This window comes from Candoia aspera, chromosome 1 (assembly GCF_035149785.1).
Source record: "Candoia aspera isolate rCanAsp1 chromosome 1, rCanAsp1.hap2, whole genome shotgun sequence".
Taxonomy (NCBI): Eukaryota; Metazoa; Chordata; class Lepidosauria; order Squamata; family Boidae; genus Candoia; species Candoia aspera.
Genome location: NC_086153.1, coordinates 94,566,951 through 94,586,273, shown reverse-complemented (window position 1 = coordinate 94,586,273; position 19,323 = coordinate 94,566,951). Strand labels below are relative to the sequence as shown.

General features: G+C 35.2%; 1 protein-coding gene across 8 annotated transcripts in view; it reads right to left on the bottom strand.

The window, feature by feature from the left end:
- Positions 1-19,323, bottom strand: part of EPB41L2 (erythrocyte membrane protein band 4.1 like 2) — a 113,868-nt gene that overhangs the window by 67,326 nt on the left and 27,219 nt on the right. For all 8 annotated transcript variants that reach the window (XM_063310029.1, XM_063310012.1, XM_063310038.1 and 5 more), the window contains exons 2-3: positions 10,990-11,435; positions 8,661-8,861 (exon numbers count right to left, since the gene is read on the bottom strand). In XM_063310029.1, coding sequence (XP_063166099.1) covers positions 8,661-8,861; positions 10,990-11,421 — 633 coding nt within the window. In that variant the 5' untranslated portion in view covers positions 11,422-11,435. The remainder of the gene's footprint in view (positions 1-8,660; positions 8,862-10,989; positions 11,436-19,323) is intronic.

The window sequence follows — 19,323 nt, the reverse complement described above, 5'->3', positions numbered from 1 at the left end:
TGGAAAATAATGCATCCAATTTATAGGTTGAATCCTCTTATCTAAATGACAAATTATTATAGTTAGAACTATTTTATCTAAAGTAGCCACAAACTTCAACACTCCCAGATACCAGTGAAAAGTCAGCAAGTATCTTCAGCTCTTATTTCTGGTTATTGCTATAATCTGATATTAATACAAAAAGCTATACCTTCTCAAAACAACATCAAGTCATACAGGACTTGGATAACTATTGCCTTCCTCTCATTTCAGTTGAGATTCTTCCATTTCTTGTGATGTGAGCAACTGTGAAGATCCTGTTAGGCCCACTCTGTTGCCTTATCTTCATTTTTATTCTCATCTGCTCTTTTCTTGCTATCACTACAACCTGATCCTACATCTAAGCTCAAAGTACCATTTGACTATTAGATTATTTTGGCAACCACAAAACCAAGATTCCAAGTAAAGACTAAAGTTTTAATAAACTTGCCTCCAGCCTAAAGATTTACCTCTGACATTTCTCCATATTTTGATACAACCGATGGATGTCCTAGTACTAACTAAACTGCTCAACTAATTTTAGTTATATTTTGCACAGTTGCTCACATCACAAGAAATGGAAGAATCTCAACTGAAATGAGAGGAAGGCAATAGTTATCCAAGTCCTGTACGACTTGATGTTGTTTTGAGAAGGTATAGCTTTTTGTATTAATATCAGATTATAGCAATAACCAGAAATAAGAGCTGAAGATACTTGCTGACTTTTCACTGGTATCTGGGAGTGTTGAAGTTTGTGGCTACTTTAGATAAAATAGTTCTAACTATAATAATTTGTCATTTAGATAAGAGGATTCAACCTATAGGTGGCGCTGCGGGTTAAACCGCTGAGCTGTCGATCGGAAGGTCGGCGGTTCGAAACCGCGCGGCGGGGTGAGTGCCCGTTGCTCGTCCCAGCTCCTGCACACCAAGCAGTTCGAAAACATGCAAATGTGAGTAGATTAATTGGTACCGCTTCGGCGGGAAGGTAACGGCGTTCCGTGAGTCGTGCTGGCCACATGACCCGGAAGTGTCTATGACAACGCCGGCTCCAAGGCTTTGAAACGGAGATGAGCACCGCCCCCTAGAGTCGGACACGACTGGACTTTACGTCAAGGGAAACCTTTACCTTTACCTAACTACTTATTTCATTTTCGTGTGGCAGTATTACCAAGGTTTTTACTACTTACTCAGCACTCAATTATCTGAGGAGACCCTAATACTTAGCATGAGCCTCCTTGTTATTTTTGCTCTGTGATTTAAACATTAGACTTATGAAACAACCCCGATTTAAAACAGAACTGTTAGCCATCAATGTACTACCAACTAATGTTTCACTTGTAATAAAGAAATATAACATTGTAGTGATTTATTGAGTCTTATTTCAGTTCATTAATTTTCTTCTTTCCTTGTATTAAATATAAGCTTCAGATGCACTCATAGCCAGCACCATTCAGCCCCAATAAAACCTGAATCAATTAGAGGATAATAAAAGTTATTAGAATGATTCACAGAGGCTACGGGGGAACATGAAAGAATCAACATTTCTTCAAGTCACTTTAATAATAGAGATACCCCCCAACTACATGAAAATAAAAAGAATAACAAGTTTAGCAAAATTTTGAAGAATCTGGGGCATAAGAAACTGACAGAAGAAATCTAACAGAAATAACTTTGTTACCATCATATGATATTTAATATTTCCAGATCGCACACAATATGTGAGCATTCAATTAAATTAACATTTTAAATATTTTGGGGCAACAAAAGTACACAGTAGGCAAGCAGATAACATTTTTATCTATTCTAATATCTAATAACTATTAAGTATTAATAAATGTATTAATTATTAATATTAATGACAAACTGGGTGGAAGCATCCAAGAGAGAAAATTTGGGACATTCAGAGTAGTGTGGCTTGATTTGAATTAATAATTGAGAACAGAGTAATTAGCCTTTCTGGCTTTTGAAGATTTGTTGAAAAATTGAAATAGTGTCTGCTACTGGCAGAAATCAAGAGACGCAGCACACTGCCTTATATTTTCAAGCAAGTCCTACATCCCTATTTGGCTATTTATGGCATTTAAAAAACAACTATAATGTGACATTTTTGAGACCTGGCAACTGAAAGGCATTTTTGCAATTGCTTATCATGCAGATTTCAGTAAACGCCACTGCAATTCCAGAGAAGTCCCTTCCAGTGCCTATGTGTAGGCTCTTGCAACACTAAAGTTATTGTGCCTGATAGTCAGAGACAGAAAGCTCAAAACTGAACAAGCTATCTATGCTGTTGAGCTATGTACTACACAGTAGTTGCGAGAAACACTGTACAAGTACAAAGGACAAGGGAAAAAAGGTATGCAATAAAACTATCAAGCTCAATAAAAGCATTGTTTGTTGTCCAAAAGAAATCAAAGAACATTCATACCAAACCGAACTGCTCAATTTATATTCAGCATTTCCAATTTTAACTGGATCATTCAGTGTTACAACTCATGAGTTGAAACACAAGGAATAATGTAAATAAACCAGTGCAAAACTATTTCTAATAATAGGCTCAGGTACAATTTGGGAGGGAATGGTTTCTTAACTTGTATTCTTAACTGCTCAAGAGATTTTACTGAGTTTTGCTTCTGGCCTTACATGATTTATTTATTTATTTATTTATTTATTTATGCTCATATTTATATGGCTGCCCATGTCACACAAGAGGACTCTGGGCAGCATACAACGAGATAAAAACAGTGAGTAAATACAATTATAAAAGATAAAATGATTATTAAAAAGAATATTATCACAAAATTTAAAATATACCAATTCATCATTTAAACTGGACTTTAAATTTTAATAAAAAATAAATCCAGATATTTAGGTACCCTGGCTTAAATTGGATTAAATATGTAAAAGTTCCAGTTTAGACTTGTATTAAAATGAAGCACATCCATCTGTCAAATACATTGAATTGAAATTGTCATTATAAATACTATTTTGCCAACTGACTCTTGGCACTTATGAAATCCAACTTATAACCCAATTTTACTGACTTATTTCTTCAGAAATAAGCCTGACAAATCAAGCTTGGGTTTCAAGAACATCAGTTTTCCTAACAAGTTACCATTCAAAAATTTCTACCTTCTCTGAGCAAAAATTCTACAATGCACATGGATTATATGATCATTATGCTCTTCGGTAGTATTTCATTAACAGTATTTTGTTAGAACAACCAAAGAGAGTCTACTCATGCTGAGAAAATATTGATCTTAAATCTTATCATTTATCTATAATTTAAAAACTGATTTATATGAAAAGATTTAAATAAAAGAAATCCTGTTTAATCAGACCAATGAGCCATCAAAACCAGTATCATGGACTAGTGGAATGGCAATGTTTAGCAGAAAAATTGCATAAATTGAATTCTGATCTCTGCTGAAAGATCCTCAGTTGTATTTTTTATGAAAAGATAGATGTGGAAAAACTCTTGTCAGAATGGATGTTACATATAGCTTTAGTCTATCTCAAGTTCGAACCTAAAATACTATAAAACTAGTATGTTATTTTATTTTAGTTACATTTCTAAATTTAACACTATATTCATGATTACCAAATCTTTTTGCCGAAAACGTAGTTTAAAACAAGAAAAATACTTGGAATAATTTAAAAAGAATTTTATTTATTTATTTTCTATCCTGCCTTTATTATTTTTATAAATAACTCAAGGAGTTATTTATAATAACCTAATACTCCTTCCTCTTCCTATTTTCCCCACAACCACCACCCTGTGAGGTGGGTTGGGCTGAGAGAGAGTGACTGGCCCAAGGTCACCCAGCCGGCTTTCAGGCCTCAGGCGGGACTAGAACTCTCAGTCTCCTGTTTTTAGCCCATTGCCTTAACCACTAGATCAAACGTCTTATTTTAGCATTTTGCTAAAACATAATAATATTAAATGAACAATGTTCATGTCTAAAAACATGCTTTATACAGCTTCTTATGGCCAGGAAATCACTAGCAAATTGTAACACATATGGTACTTGAGCATTTAATTTTTCATAAGATAGCAAGTGTACTTTTGTACTTCAACCAAGCCCTTGAACAGTTATGTCATGCCCAATACACTTCAGTTGTTCAGACGTGCATAAAATATAGCCATGCAGTCATATTTAAATGTCCTTGTCATAACATTTTAATTAGAACAGAATGCCCTGTGTAGAAAGCACTAATGAAAATCGTATTTGCCTTGGAAAGAGATTTTACAATAAGTCAGCTGCCTAGATCTCATTATGGCATTCTTTAGACTTGATAAATTTAGACTTAATATTTATATGATTGAACCCTTAAAATTAACTATAACAAAGCTTCTAACATAATCTCAAACATATATTTAGATACTTTAATTCAATGAACAAAAGGTACATTACTGGATTTAGTATTTTCTACTTATTAATAAATGCTATTCATTCATTCATTCATTTATTTTGTTTGTCAAATTTATATAGCCACCCATCTCACAGGAAGTGACTCTAGGCTGCATACAATAATAAAATAAAAGCAATACATATATAAAAACAAGCACTGAAAATATAAAAATATAAAAATCAACATTAAAAATAATTAGAACAGAAATATACGCAAACCCCAGGAAGAGAGAGAATGAGTACACTCTACCCTACATTCTATTAAATTGCAAATAACCAAGAATGTATGACAATGGAACCATTAACCATTCCCTTAACATTTATTCCTCTTCCATAAGACTGAAGGGCAATGCATCTATAAGAAGGGAGAGGGAACAGAGAGGAAGCTGGAAAAAGTCTGAAAGACATGTAGGTCAAGCTGGCAACATTCCAATACGTCTACGTGAGGAAGAGTTCGAGCCAACTCTGTCTTTTAACATTCAAATGTTAATAGCAATCAGAGACAGGATAAGTCCAGCTTAGCACAATCAAGGCCAGAATGTATCACAGACAGTGAAACTCAGTGAGTCAGCTTTGTGCACTGTACCCAGCTATGGTTCAGTTGCTGTTAGACTCGTGCACTTCTTAGTTTCCATCAAGCCCAAAATTTGGTTTTCCTGAATTCCAGTTTTCTCTAAGCTTGAATTTCCTTGAGGCAGATGTATGACTGCCACATCAAGGAAGGGGAAAACCATGTGAGGAAAGAAAGAACTTAAGAACCAGAACAAAATTTTGTTACTGAATATGTGAATCAATTCAATTCCTTGTTTTTTTCTCTCACACATATATACACACAGAGCTGTATATCAGCTGGGTTTTACATACATTAATTTCTAGCTGACTCCCTCAAATTCGAAAGAAATATTTGCTGGCATTTTTCCAAATTCAACCTCAAGTGTAAGCACAATAAAGTTTTCAAAACAACAGAAACTGGAGGGCAGTTTGCTTTAAATATTTTTTCTCATCCTTCATTTGGACAAATACATCTACAATATTTTCATACAGGGAAAGTGACAGAGATAAAATGAATAGGCTACAGAGACTTCTTGGACAAGCCATAAATTTCAGGTGAATATTCTTAGAAATTTGGACTGGATCTGAAACCAAAGTAGTTGAATATGAAGTTGGCTATTCAAAGACTGAGGAACTGTTAAGTGTCAGTGCACCAAATCTGTAAAAGATGTTAACATTTTACAAGAAGGTTGTTCTAGTATTGAAAAAGTGGCCTAACTTCAGTCATTTGAAAGCTGCAGCTGCTGCCTTTTTAATTGAAACCCCAAAATCTATTTATATGCTTTTACTTGAAAAAGTAGACATCCATGCCAGATACTTCAAATATTGTGGAGTCCTTGGTGCTCTCTGAGCCTTGTTGTTTTCTTGCAGATGTTTCATTGCCAGACTAGGCAACATCTTCAGTGCAAAGCGGGAGTGGGCCTTGCTCTCAGTTTATATACTGTGGCTTGCCCTGCTTGCGTTGGTGGGGGTGTTGTTCTCTCCTTGGGAGTTCTTTGATTGGGCTGTTGTTTGCTGCTTGGTTGGGTGACTGAGTTAGTAATTCTTTGATTAGGGTGTATTGTGCTGTTTGGTTGTTTATCTGGTGTTAATCCTAGTGTTGATTTTTGCATATCCAGGTGTTGATTGCTGGTGAGGTGTTCTGGTTTTTTGGCTTTTCTATTGTCCCTTTTGAATGGTATGTAAATGTTGTTTACCTCCATGTGTCTGTTGATGGCTGCTTTGTCTGAGTGCCAGGCTTCCAGGAATTCTCTGGCATTTTTGGATTTGGCTTGGACTAGGATGGTTTATTACATTAAAGATGTAATGGTTTATTATGTTTAGAAACTAGACTTATTGAACTGACACTTATCTCTATATCTCCAGTAATTAAAAAAAGCTCTGCCCTCTTCTATAACAATTGTTCACATGCCCAATACCATCAGGAATTGTGATCCATGCATGTGTTTCGGCAATTCTAACATGTGAGGAAAAGCAAAACCTATATAATAAAGGCATTGCTGCTGTGAAACAGCCATTGGTAAGGCTTCCTTGTGAATGCCAGAAGGCTGGTAAAAATGTTCTTTGTAGGAAACTGCTATACTTCTGTGTGTCTGTTAGCTGACTATTTTAGTCCACAGATTTTTGCTTTTTAAGTCTTCCATAATGAAATTCATTCTTTTTCTTTAGAGAAAAATGTGCTGCTGACATGAGATTCATTATCATCATTTATTCTGATGGTAATGAATTAATATATTCAGGTACATAGCTATGATCTTTAAAAAGCTGTTCTATACATGTAATATGAGCATCTGTTGCAAAAACACACATGTCAAACTCAAATGAAAGAACTGATCATGAAACCCTTGTACAATGTAATAAACGTTTGAATTTCAAAAATAGTTGCTGATCTTCTTGAAGAGTACGTAATTTGACACTCAAAACAGGTTCAGTGCCAAAGAATTAGAAGGTAGCCAACGTAACACCAATTTTCAAAAAGGGACCCAGGGAGGGGAATTATAGCCCTGCCACTTTAATATCTGCTCCATGCCATTTGGTAGAAGTGGTACTCAAAGAAAAAATAAATAGGTTCATAGAAGAACAAGCTTTGCTGAAGGAAAATCAGCATGAATTTTATAAAGGTAAATCCTAATTCACCAACCTTCTGAAGTTTTCTAAGAGTAACAGCAGGACCTGGATGGAAGTAACCCTGCTGTTACTGTATACCTGGGTTTTCAAAAAGTTTTTAACAAAGTTCTTCATTGATGGCTCTTAAACTTAGTGGACATAGGATAAGAGGAAATGCTTTTTTTATGGATTGCTAATTGGATAAAAATACAAAATAAACTAGAGACTAAATGGGTAACTTTTTCAATGGAGGGAAGTGAGAAGAAGAGTCCCTCAAGAATCCATCTTAGGGCTAGTGCTCTTTAACCTATTCATAAGCGATCTCAACTTAGAGGTAAATGATACTGACTTGCAGGTGGTATTAAGCAGCTTAGGATGGTAGGAATCAAGTGACTATGAAGAACTCCAAAGAGATATTTTTTATTTGGGTGAATGGTTAATCAAATGACAAATATGGTTCACTTTAAGTAAATGTAAAGTGTTGCACACTAGGACAAAAATTCTAAATTCATACATATGATGAGGACTGAGTTGTTTGCAAGTAACCAGAAGAAAAGCTTTTGGGGCCATAGTGGATGGCTAAGTGAAGATGTCAACTCAGTGTTTGACAGCTATGGAAAAAGAAAATTCCATGCTATAGATTATTAGGAGAAACACAGAAAATTAAAACGCCAACACTGAAATTATTTTATATAAATCTATTGCGTCTTTGCATTTGGGGTGCTGGGTAGACGTCCAGCCATATTTGAAAAAGTATGTAACAGAGTTGGAAAAAAGTGCAAAACAGGGCAACTAAATAATCACGGGGCTTGAAAATCTTCCCTGAAAAAAAGTTAGAATGTTTGGGATTTTTTTAGCTTGGGAAAAAAGCAGCTGAGTGAGATATTGTTCACGTGCATAAAATCATGCATTGCATGGAGGAAATGGAAAGGTGGGGGTGGATTCTCCATCTCTTAAAACACTAGGACCAGGGACCATCTAATGAAGGACATTGATGTAAAACAGAGGAAAGAAAGCACTTCTTTGTACAGTGTTTAAATGATCTATGGAATCCATTACCACATGATGTTGTGATAACCACTAAGCTGGATAACTTTAAGAGGCAATTAGATAAATTTATGGAGGACAAGGACTATTGGTCTTGAAGAATCAGTGCTACCCAAGGTTGGGGGCAGCACATCTCCAAACACCAGTTGCTGGGATACAATTAACAGGAGACGAACATCTCTCCATTTCCTGCTTTCAGCACCCAGAGGTATCAGGTTGGCCACTGTGAAATACACAATTTGAGAATAAGATGAGCTTACCAGCAGGGCTATCCAGCAGGGCTGCTCATTTGCAAAATAAAAATAGGGGATAATAGATTTGTAGATTTCCTATGGTTGTCAGGAGGCTTTAGGACTGAGTTGTAACCTCATAAAATGTGGATATAAAATGGCTCAATAATCATTGATAGGAATTCCATTGTCTTTTAAACACCTTGATTAAAACATATTAAATGTTTAGTTCTCATTTCTATAAAAGTATTGCACTTACTTCTTCTGAGAAAGAAAAAAATTAAGCTCACTAGCTTACCTCAAGGTCACAGCTGTATTCTATGCCATCCAAAAGCACAACTTTAGCCTGGACTATCCTGATCTTCTTAGGAGTTTTTTGAAGGACTTTTTCTACTTTGACTTCATTTGTCTGGACCTCTTTCGTCTCCCTTTTCCCATCTTCTTCATCTTGCTTGTTTTCCATAGCTTCAGCAACTATTTCTTTATCTTCTTTAGCACGCTGTGCACGGAAATGTATGTTACCATACAGTAAAGCTGTATTTACAGAATTGTAAATTTAATGAAATGCAGTTACATATATTTCAAATTACACTGTCAGATAACCATTATGTAAGATACACATATCTACTTTATCATTTTGCTCAGAGAAAATCCAGATTGCCCATAGAATAAATTTGCAGGAGGCATCAAGCATCCTTCACTAATGAATAAAACAATTGTTTTCCATGTCTCAGGTAAGTAAAAAAGTGCCTGTTGACAGGGACAACTATTCTCAGATTCTACTGTGTAAAAGTAGAGGAGATTGGCCACAAAGAACCTAAAGACTATCATGACAAAATGCTGTCCCATATTCTTTATAGAGCTCAGTTAAGTCTAGATATAAAGTGCAACTGTGCCTCATTAGTGCACCTACAGTCCAGATTGAGAGCTCTGAAACAAGCACCCAGGTATATGCCTAATGCCATATTTCAGCTGGAAACAACGCTACCAGGGCTTGGGAGAAGCATGTAGCTTTCCATGTTCAAGTACTGGCTAAAATCAAATCTTTATCCATCAAGTCTAGCTCTTTGTTTAACTATGATTTACACTCAGCTTGGAAAAAGACTATAACAAAGAAACCAAATAACAGTATTTTTTATCTATGTTGTGTTATATAAGAGCTGTTTAGATTTCATACATCACAGACATGGAACTGCAAGTCAGCCTAGCAACTGTCCCTTTAGATTACCAACCTTAGAGACCAAATCTCTAGTACACCTAGTTAGCCTGTTATTTTGAGACCTTGGCTTGCTCAACTATTGGAAAGAATTCTTTCTTCTATTGGAGGACAAATTCAGTTATATAAAACAAGTGGAAGCATACACTTATGTTCATTTAGACATAATATCTAGTTGCAAGTCTAGTTTCAATCTGTCTTTCCACATCAATTCTATATCTCTGCCAGAATCTGAATCTCTTAATACTCTATGCAAGCAAGTGAACACATTTCCTTCTTTAAGAATAAAATAACTATCTATCCAGCTAGCCTATTCTGCTTCAAGCAGCAGCTACCTGCAGGCTTCCTAGCGGTCACAAATAGGGTGTGAATGCAAAAGACTTCACAATATTCTGGAGAGCCATGAATGCCACTACTGAAAGACCTATCATGCATATTGTAGCATCTAAGCTAGTTGCTTAGTACCTTTTTTCATAAGTTTTGACAAACGGGCTATATAAATTAGGAAGACCTGGGCTGGGCAGAGTTGGAGGGGAGAAGAATTACAGGAATTACAGTGGAGAATAGGTAGCATTGATGCAACTTCAATATCTTTTTCATTATTGTAATTGGCTCGCAGATTAAAGGCACTGAAAATTAAAGAGCATCAGGTTGTGGAAAACCAAATCATATTAATACTTTATAATAAGAAAGAAATTGATTGGGGAAGTAACTGTGGTACTCATCTCCATAATCTTATTTTCCTGTTTGCAGTGCTGATTATAGAAACCAAAGCTAAGCAGATGGAAAGGGACTTTTCTGAAAATTTTCATGGTTGGATATAATATTTGAAAAATGAAATCATCATCATCACCATCATCACCATCATCATCTAGTTTGAGATTGAAAAACAAACCCAAAGTTACAGAGCTTGAAAAAAATATTTTAAAAGTCTGAAATGTGTTTTACTAACCCTCCCAACTCCTGGAGAAAATTTATCTACATGGTCTCTAAGAGATGACACCAACTTGAAGGCAAACAATTATCATCAACAACCCACAACATAATGCAGTATTACTTATTTATCTTATTGTTACTTATTCAACCATCAGCAAACAAGATAAACCTGTATTCTAGTTTATAAAAAAATAGTTATACTAAACATGACTGTTTCTCAGTATAGAAGAAATCAAGTAAATTTCAAGGCCTTCATTTTAAATGGTACAGTAGCTTATTCTGAAGTTTCAGAATCAGAGCATTAGGTTAGGCCCAAAGGCACATTATGAGTCACTGCAAGATCAAAATACACCTCAGAATGAATGGGTATAAAGTCATATTAACAAAAGAAAATGTAACATAACACATTCTCCACAACAATGCTGAGGCCACTAAAGTATGTTTCCTTTTTGTTTTGCTTTTCTTTCTAGTATACCTGTGACTCAACATAACGTTTTTCTTCTTCTCTCTCACCCACTTCAGCTTGTTGAACATTCTCAGAAATGTCCTCTAATTTTCCTTTAGGTTGTGCTGCCTCTTCTGAAAGACGACATTCTCCTTCCTCCACTGCTGTCTCTTCTTCTGATGCTGGCCGCTCTCTTTTCTTACTTTCATCTTTGGGTTCTGACAAGGTGTATGATTTTTGTTTCCTAAGCCAGGGGGGGATAAAACGAGAAATACCCTTTCCTCCGGAGCTACTAGGGCTCCTTTGGGTAGCTGCAGTCGGAAGGACAGGAGAACCTTCTTCTATTTCAGGTTTCTCTTCTTTTTGACTCTCTGGAGCATCCCCAGCATTTTCGCTTCCTGTGTTTTTCCTCAGCTTCTCTGATTCTTTTACTTCGGTGTCTGAACCAACTTCAGTCGTCATAATCACTGGTTGTACTAAAAATACAACATAAATTTTAGTTTTAGAACACGTTTTAAACTGATGACATTTTTGTGATTGTAATCAATTAATATAGGCCTCCAGATAAAATACAGTATCAAAAACTCAATTCTGAGTTACTGAACTCTTTTGGTAAAAATGCAAATAATATGCTGCGAAGTTCTAGAATTATGTATACTGGTAATGAAATTTGGTAATGAAATGTAGAAAGTAGTTAACCATGCAAGTGCATAATATATTTCACATTTTAAAACATTAATATCAAATCTGTGTGATCAGATGCATCCAACTTTTCTAGTCCCTACAAGTATAATTAGAAGCTGTTATTTAGATACATTTCCTGAAAAACTGTTCAAGTAACACATTTCATTCTTCTACCTGGATCATCATCCTTACTAGGAATAACCCTCACCAAACTCAGTGGGACTCACTTCCAAGTAGACACATAAAATTATACACTTAGTGAAGTTAAAAGGCATTTATTGTGGGATGTTTAGAAGTAACTTACAGTTTGAATTTTATTGCAGTTAAAATAAAGAAACATTTAATAATCTATAATTGCAAAATTGCAAAAGTTATAAAATGAAGTTTTGCAAAAAAAATTATATATCTTCTATGCTTACTGTATTGCTTGCAATTATATTCTCTCTCAATATTGTTGAAATATCAAGCAATAAGACACAATGAATTTACTGAAAATTTTAGAACAACATGCTGTTTTCTCATATATACTTCCAGTTTGCTACTAGTCAAGTTCTGAAATGGAAGTTTCTGAAATAATTCAGATCGCTCCTGAAGTGCTGGCTGTTCAGTACAAATATTCTCAAAAATTAGAATTCTGGATCAACAAGGTTTTAATGAATCTATTTGGATGAGACAACTGATCCAAGTGTACAGTTAGATTTCAGTTTCTACAACTTTCTTAAAATATTAAGTTTAGTGTTTTTGAGTATATTCTAAGTAACAGACAAGAGTTAACAAAATTCAAAATACCATTAAGTTTAAACACTGGTAGCCTGAAAGGATTCATTGGCGTAAATCTTCTTAATTCAGATACAGTTCACAACACAATTCTCCTAGGACTTGCAATCTTACAATAAATTCACACCAATATTACACAGTACTTAGAGAAAACTGGCATAAGATGTTTAACTGCTGGTATATTACTCCAGTATTGATTGCTATAATAGGCATTTTCAAAATTGTTGGAAATGCAACAACCATGTTGAATTGCTTTTACATACTTGGTGGCAAAACTATAAAGCTCAGCAACTTTGGAAATGATTTATAATAGACTGAAACAAATTCTAAAGCCTGAATTTCCTTTCCAACCTATTTTTATTAAATATTACTAAAGCTTACATTCCGACAAAATATACTGAACTTTGTAAATGGTAATTCTGTAGGATACCTTATGCTTCCTATTGGAAAGCACGTACAGTTCCTTCTGCAGAAAACAGACTAAATTAGTTGTGGGAGTATGCCTCAATACCCAAAGTAACTTTGTATTTCAAAAATAAATTTGACATAGGGACTTCCACGGGAGATATGGCAAACTGAAGACGGCTCCGCAAATGCAGGGCCAACTGCAGCAAAGACTAAGGAACCAGTGAGTAGACCGGCTCCCTGGAACCTCTCTGGATAAGGAGAGGATGGGAGATCGCCCACATGTGCTCTGGACAGCTGCTCCTCATGAGGAGACTGGAGGACAGCAGTTTTCTGTGGGTTTGAGCACTGGGACACAACAGGATCAGCCAACTTGCTTACGACTGTAACTTTCATCTTTGGGTTCTGATAAGCTGTATGATTTTTAGATACAAAGTTCTCAAACCTCACTTTCTAATCACTCTCAGTAATTGCCTATTAAACATCTTAAAACTATTAGAGACCTTCGGAATGACAAGTTTGAAAAGTCTTAATCAGATGGGTTTATCTTCAACTCTGAACAAAAGAAAAATTTATTATAAGCTTAAGAACTTAAAGAATTTGAAACAAACAGCAAAAAGCTAAATAAGATTTAGATCTAAGAAAGTTATAAATGGATTATGGGTCCAGATAAATTTGGAATATTGACTTTTACTACAAGATTTTGGAATTAATTATAAAAAATAAACAGCTTTTCATGGGAAACAGACTTACTTTGGCTAACCTGGCGATTGTAAGTCATAACTAAGATAAGTGATGATTTTAGAAACTGGACACTAGAGAGGACTGATGATTCTAAGCAGAAGATTCTAGTAAGAGTAAGTCCCAGTATTAACTGACATCAAAAACAGTTTTGATGTTCTAAGCAGAAGAAAAATGTTCTGTGTAGAACATCAAAACTGTTTTTGATGTCAGTTAATACTGGGACTTACAAAACAACAAAAATGTTAAAACTTTGGAAATATTAAAGGAGATCTTTGAAGAACAGAGCCATAAATTAGTAACTACCATATCAATGCTGTCAGTAATGATGTCTGCTTCTATGGATAGACTATGTCTAAAAGATGTTAATGAAGGAATGACAGATATGAAACAAATTCTATTTGACAAGACAACAACATTTGACTGAATTAAAAATTAAGACTGTTAGAAGTAAAAGGAAGGAATATAAAGTTGGTTTATTTTATCAAGGTTAAAATAAGACATTTTTGCAAAGTTCTGGCAACCCTTTATCGAATTTTTGCAGACACCAGGATTGAAATGTTGATGTTTTATGGATTTGCTTATAGATAAGGGATGGGATATGGGATGAAGAGATATCTGTTTGTAACCTTATAGGGGGTGAAGAGTTATTAAATTTGTCTATGCTTGTGATGGTTAGGAGTCACTTCTTTATATATTCCTTTTCTTTTTTATTATTATTATTTTTTTTCTTTTCTTCTTTTTTCCTGCACTTTTTCTTCTTTTTTTCTCATCTCTTTTTCTAAGTTTAGTTCGTACCAGTTTTTAATACTGTAATTAAAATTCTTAACAAAAATTATATTCAGACAAAAATAAATTTGACACAGATCTTAACTCAACTTGGAAACCATTTTTAATTATTATGCTATATATGGCCTTATACTACATTCAAAATATGGGTTGATATTCTACTCAATGATTTGTTAAATTAGGATAGTCTTTCAACTGCGCAGATAGCAATTACTGTAATTCCTAATCTCACATTATGATTTATAATGTTCTGATTATTGTTGTTGATATTTACATTACTTGGTATTTAACAATGATCTATAGTTTTAAAAAGGATATAATGTATTGTTATTTAAAACTCATTATTTATTATTTATTTATTATTCAAATTTATATAGCTGCCCATTTCATATATATGACTCTGGGAGGCTTACAAACGATTAAAACAAATATAAAACAATTATAACAAATATAAAAACAAGAAAACAATTTAAAAACCAGAAAAAATATAAAATCACTATAAAAACCTATCATAACAAACAATCAATACAGACACTGCACCAGTTCCACCACACTCCCATGTCCCCATGCCTGCTGGCAAAACCACAACTTCCTATCGACACTTACCTGGGAGTAAGCCCCATTGATAGAGGTGTTTGAAAACAGTGTTATTTACCTTACTCAGAGGTAAGCCCACTGTATTCAGCAGGAAGGTGTAATCCTATCCTACTCACTGGAAACAAACATCTCTACCCATTGAGTATAATGGGATTTATTTCTGAGTAGACACAGGATTCAGCTCTGAGAAACTATTATATATGGTCAATATACCATTGCTAAAACAACACATCTCATGGTGGCCTAAGACTTTTGCACAGTGTGTGTGTGTATTAATATAAGGGGAGAGAACAACTGTATTTAGTGATTTTTATAATGTGCTGAGACACTAGAAGTGGCCTAAGAAAGAAGGAAAGCAAAACAGCAGCAGTGATAGGGGGAGATATGCCCAATTAAATGCAAAATTCCAGAGGTAAGCCAGAAGAGATAAGGAACTATCTTTAAACAATCAATGTGCGGAAGTGGAAGAAGACAATAGAATAGGAAGGACAAGAGACCTCTTCCAGAAAATAAGAAACATTGGAGGTAAATTCCAGGAAAAATGGGTATGATCAAAAACAAAGATGGCAAGGACCTAACAGAAGAAAAAGAGATCAAGAAAAGGTGGCAAGAATATACAGAAGATCCGTATAGGAAGGATAATAATATCGGGGATAGCTTTCACGGTGTGGTCAGTGAGTTAGAGCCAGACATCCTGATGAGTGAGGTTGATTGGGCCTTAAGAAGCATTGCTAATAACAAGGCAGCAGGAGATGATGGTATCCCAGCTGAACTGTTTAAAATCTTGCAAGATGATGCTGTTGATGCATGCCATATGCCAGCAAATTTGGAAAACACAAGAATGGCCATCAGATTGGAAAAAAATAAACTTATATCCCCATACCAAAAAGGGAAACACTAAAGAATGTTCAAACTATCGAACAGTGGCAATTATTTCACATGCCAGTAAGCTAATCTCAAGATCCTGAAAGGTAGACTTCAGCAATTCATGGAGCGAGAATTGCCAGATGTACAAGCTGGGTTTAGAAAAGGCAGAGGAACTAGGGACCAAATTGCCAATATCCGCTGGATAATGGAAAAGCCAGGGAGTTTCAGAAAAACATCTATTTCTCTTTCATAGACTATTCTAAAGCCTTTGACTGTGTGGACCATAACAAATTGTGGCAAGTTCTTAGTGGTATGGGGATACCAAGTCATCTTGTATGCCTCCTGAGGAATCTGTATAACGACCAAGTGGCAATGGTAAGAACAGACCACGGAACAACGGACTGGTTTAAGATTGGGAAAGGAGTATGGCAGGGCTGTATACTCTCACCCTACCTATACAACTTGTATGCAGAACACATCATGCGACATGCTGGGCTTGAGGAATCCAAGGCTGGCGTTAAAATCGCTGGAAGAAACATTAACAATCTCAGATATGCAGATGATACCACTTTGATGGCTGAAAGCGAAGAGGAACTGAGGAGCCTTATGATGAAGGTGAAAAAAGAAAGTGCAAAAGCTGGCTTGCAGTTAAACCACAAAAAAAACAAGATTATGACAACCAGCTTGATTGATAACTGGCAAATAGAGGGAGAAAACGTCGAGGCAGTGACAGACTTCGTATTTCTAGGGGCAAAGATTACCGCAGTCGCTGACTGCAGCCAGGAAATCAGAAGACGCTTAATCCTTGGGAGAAGAGCAATGACAAATCTCAATAAAATAGTTAAGAGCAGAGACATCACACTGATAACAAAGGTCTGCATAGTTAAAGCAATGGTGTTTCCCGTAGTAACATATGACTGCAAGAGCTGGCCCATAGGGAAGGCTGAGAGAAGGAAGATCGATGCTTTTGAACTGTGGTGTTGGAGGAAAATTCTGAGAGTGCCTTGGACTGCCAGAAGATCAAACCAGTCCATCCTCCAGGAAATAAAGCCAGACTGCTCACTTGAGGGAATGATATTAAAGGCAAAGCTGACCACATAATGAGAAGACAGGATATCCTGGAGAAGATGCTGATGCTGGGGAAAGTGGAAGGCAAAAGGAAGAGGGGCCGGCCAATGGCAAGATGGATGGATGATATTCTAGAGGTGATATTCTAAAGCTGAGAGAGAGTGAGGTCACCCAGCCCGCTTTCATGCCTAAGGAATTCCTAGAAATACTATTTCTTTTTATTCATCTTGCATAAGAATTTTGAAAAATAAATACCTTAGAGAGACCAAAGTGAACTACAGCTAAATTAAATTAAATTCCATTTCTTTCTGCAATAAGACATAAGGATCCATTTACCATGTTAGAAGTTCACTACATTTTAGTAAAAACACTGATGTATAAGTCTTAGATTATCATTATACCATTTTTTTTGCAGCTTTAAACTATAGAATATCTCATTTCAAAGTTAAAAAGCACAGTTTTGAACTACAGTATTTAGATGGCCAACTTGACCACTGATTATACTATACACATACTAAAATAGCATTGGACCATAAGTCAAAAATACGCGTTTATTTTATAACAGACTAGAATCAATTCATACTTCCCTATTATTGAAAGTTCTATTTTGAAGGTTTTTTTGACATACTGATTTACTTAGTTTCGTCCTGGTGCTCTCTGAGCCTTGTTGTTTTCTTGCGGACGTTTCATTGCCAGACTAGGCAACATCGGAACACCTGAAGATGTTGCCTAGTCTGTCAGTGAAACCTCTGCAAGAAAACAACAAGGCTCAGAGAGCACCAAGGACTCCACAGTTCAGTCCTGAGCTACAAATATTCACTCCGATTGTTACTTAGTTTCTACAGCATAAGTTATAAGTTATATACAGTTTTAGGGAAATCAAACCAATATTCAATCAGTGGTTTGCAACTCATAGATACTAAAAGTGATGCAATTATCAGATGAAAATCTAGTCTCTATAATGAGTAAGAGTAATGCTACCCAAGCCGCCGACTTTGCTGGAGAAATCATCTTTAACAGAAAACAGAAACTGTTTTCTATTCCTTTCATTCTAGCAGCCATAAATATGTATGAGACAATCTTGTTTCCATTTTTCTAATTTCAAAAGCAAAGGACATGAAACAAAAAAAACAATTAACCATGACATGTCTAGTAACCAGACAAATCTGCTGCTGTTTGGATCTATTATTCAGCTATTGAAATGTACACTAATTTGTTCTCAAAACTCAAAGCAAATAATTAAGTAAATACTGGTAATCTATGTGCAAACTCAAAAGAATTACTTTCTAGTCTTTCTAGAAGCAACTCAGAAATTCAGGCTTTAGCATATCTGTGACAGAGTTGTAACTTATTTACCCCAAAACAGAACGGAGGAACAAAATAGGTCTTTATAATATTTCTAACTTAGTTCTAACCTAAACTAATGATTTTTTCAAGTAGCTAAAGACATTTAATGAGCTGTCCTTCCAGTGAATGAAGATAAAGCCTATAGTTGTTTTAAGTATGTAGCAAAAAGCAAGATAGTAGCTGAGAGACTATACATTATGCCAGGACTTCAAGTAACTGCATACCTAGAGGTGGAGATGGGGCAAGAATGGTCTAAGACAGAATAAATTTACAGAATAGTTTACAATTATTCTTCATTCCCCTGGTGTGCTGAATTTGTTTCTGCTTTGCATGCCCAAGGCCTCAATTCCTGACTTCTCCAGGCACGACTGAGAAAAATAATCCAGTTTGAAACTATGGGAAGCAGCTCTCCATCTATATAGACAGAACTGAGATAGATTGAGTGATGGTCTAACTGGGTAAAAATCAACATTCTATAACAGGATCATGACCCTAATTAGAACTTATGATCCCTTTCCTGACAAATGATGTAAAGTTATTCAACAAATGAAAAAGATGTGGCTGCAAAAATCTAACATTTTTAGACTTTTTAATTGTGTTTCTCTATGCAACATAGTGCAAGAGAAGAAAGCACACTTAAAAGAATGGATAATCACATCCTACACAGCAGTCCCCCAACTCTGGAACAATTCTTGTGGGCAATAATAATGAAGGAATTACTGTATCATGACACAATTCAAGTAAAAGGCATATTTCCAAGATAAAATATCTTTTCAAAGAGGCAATGATGTGGGATGGAATATTTTTCATAAAAATGTTAATGTACTTTATTTTTCTGCAGGAAAAAAAATCACTTAATTCACAGTAATGAATTATGTTAATTTTAAAGACAATGAGACAAGTTGTCACTTTCACATTTTAGTGCTTTCCATGTGATTATTCATATATAGAAATCTAGTATCTATACATTTCTCTCTACTATATAAGAAATAGAGATAATTAAATATTAAATCTTCCAGTGCAGGTTATTTATGTCTAACTGACATAGAAAAAATCCCAGTTTAATATTCTTTTGAAAAGCTACATCAC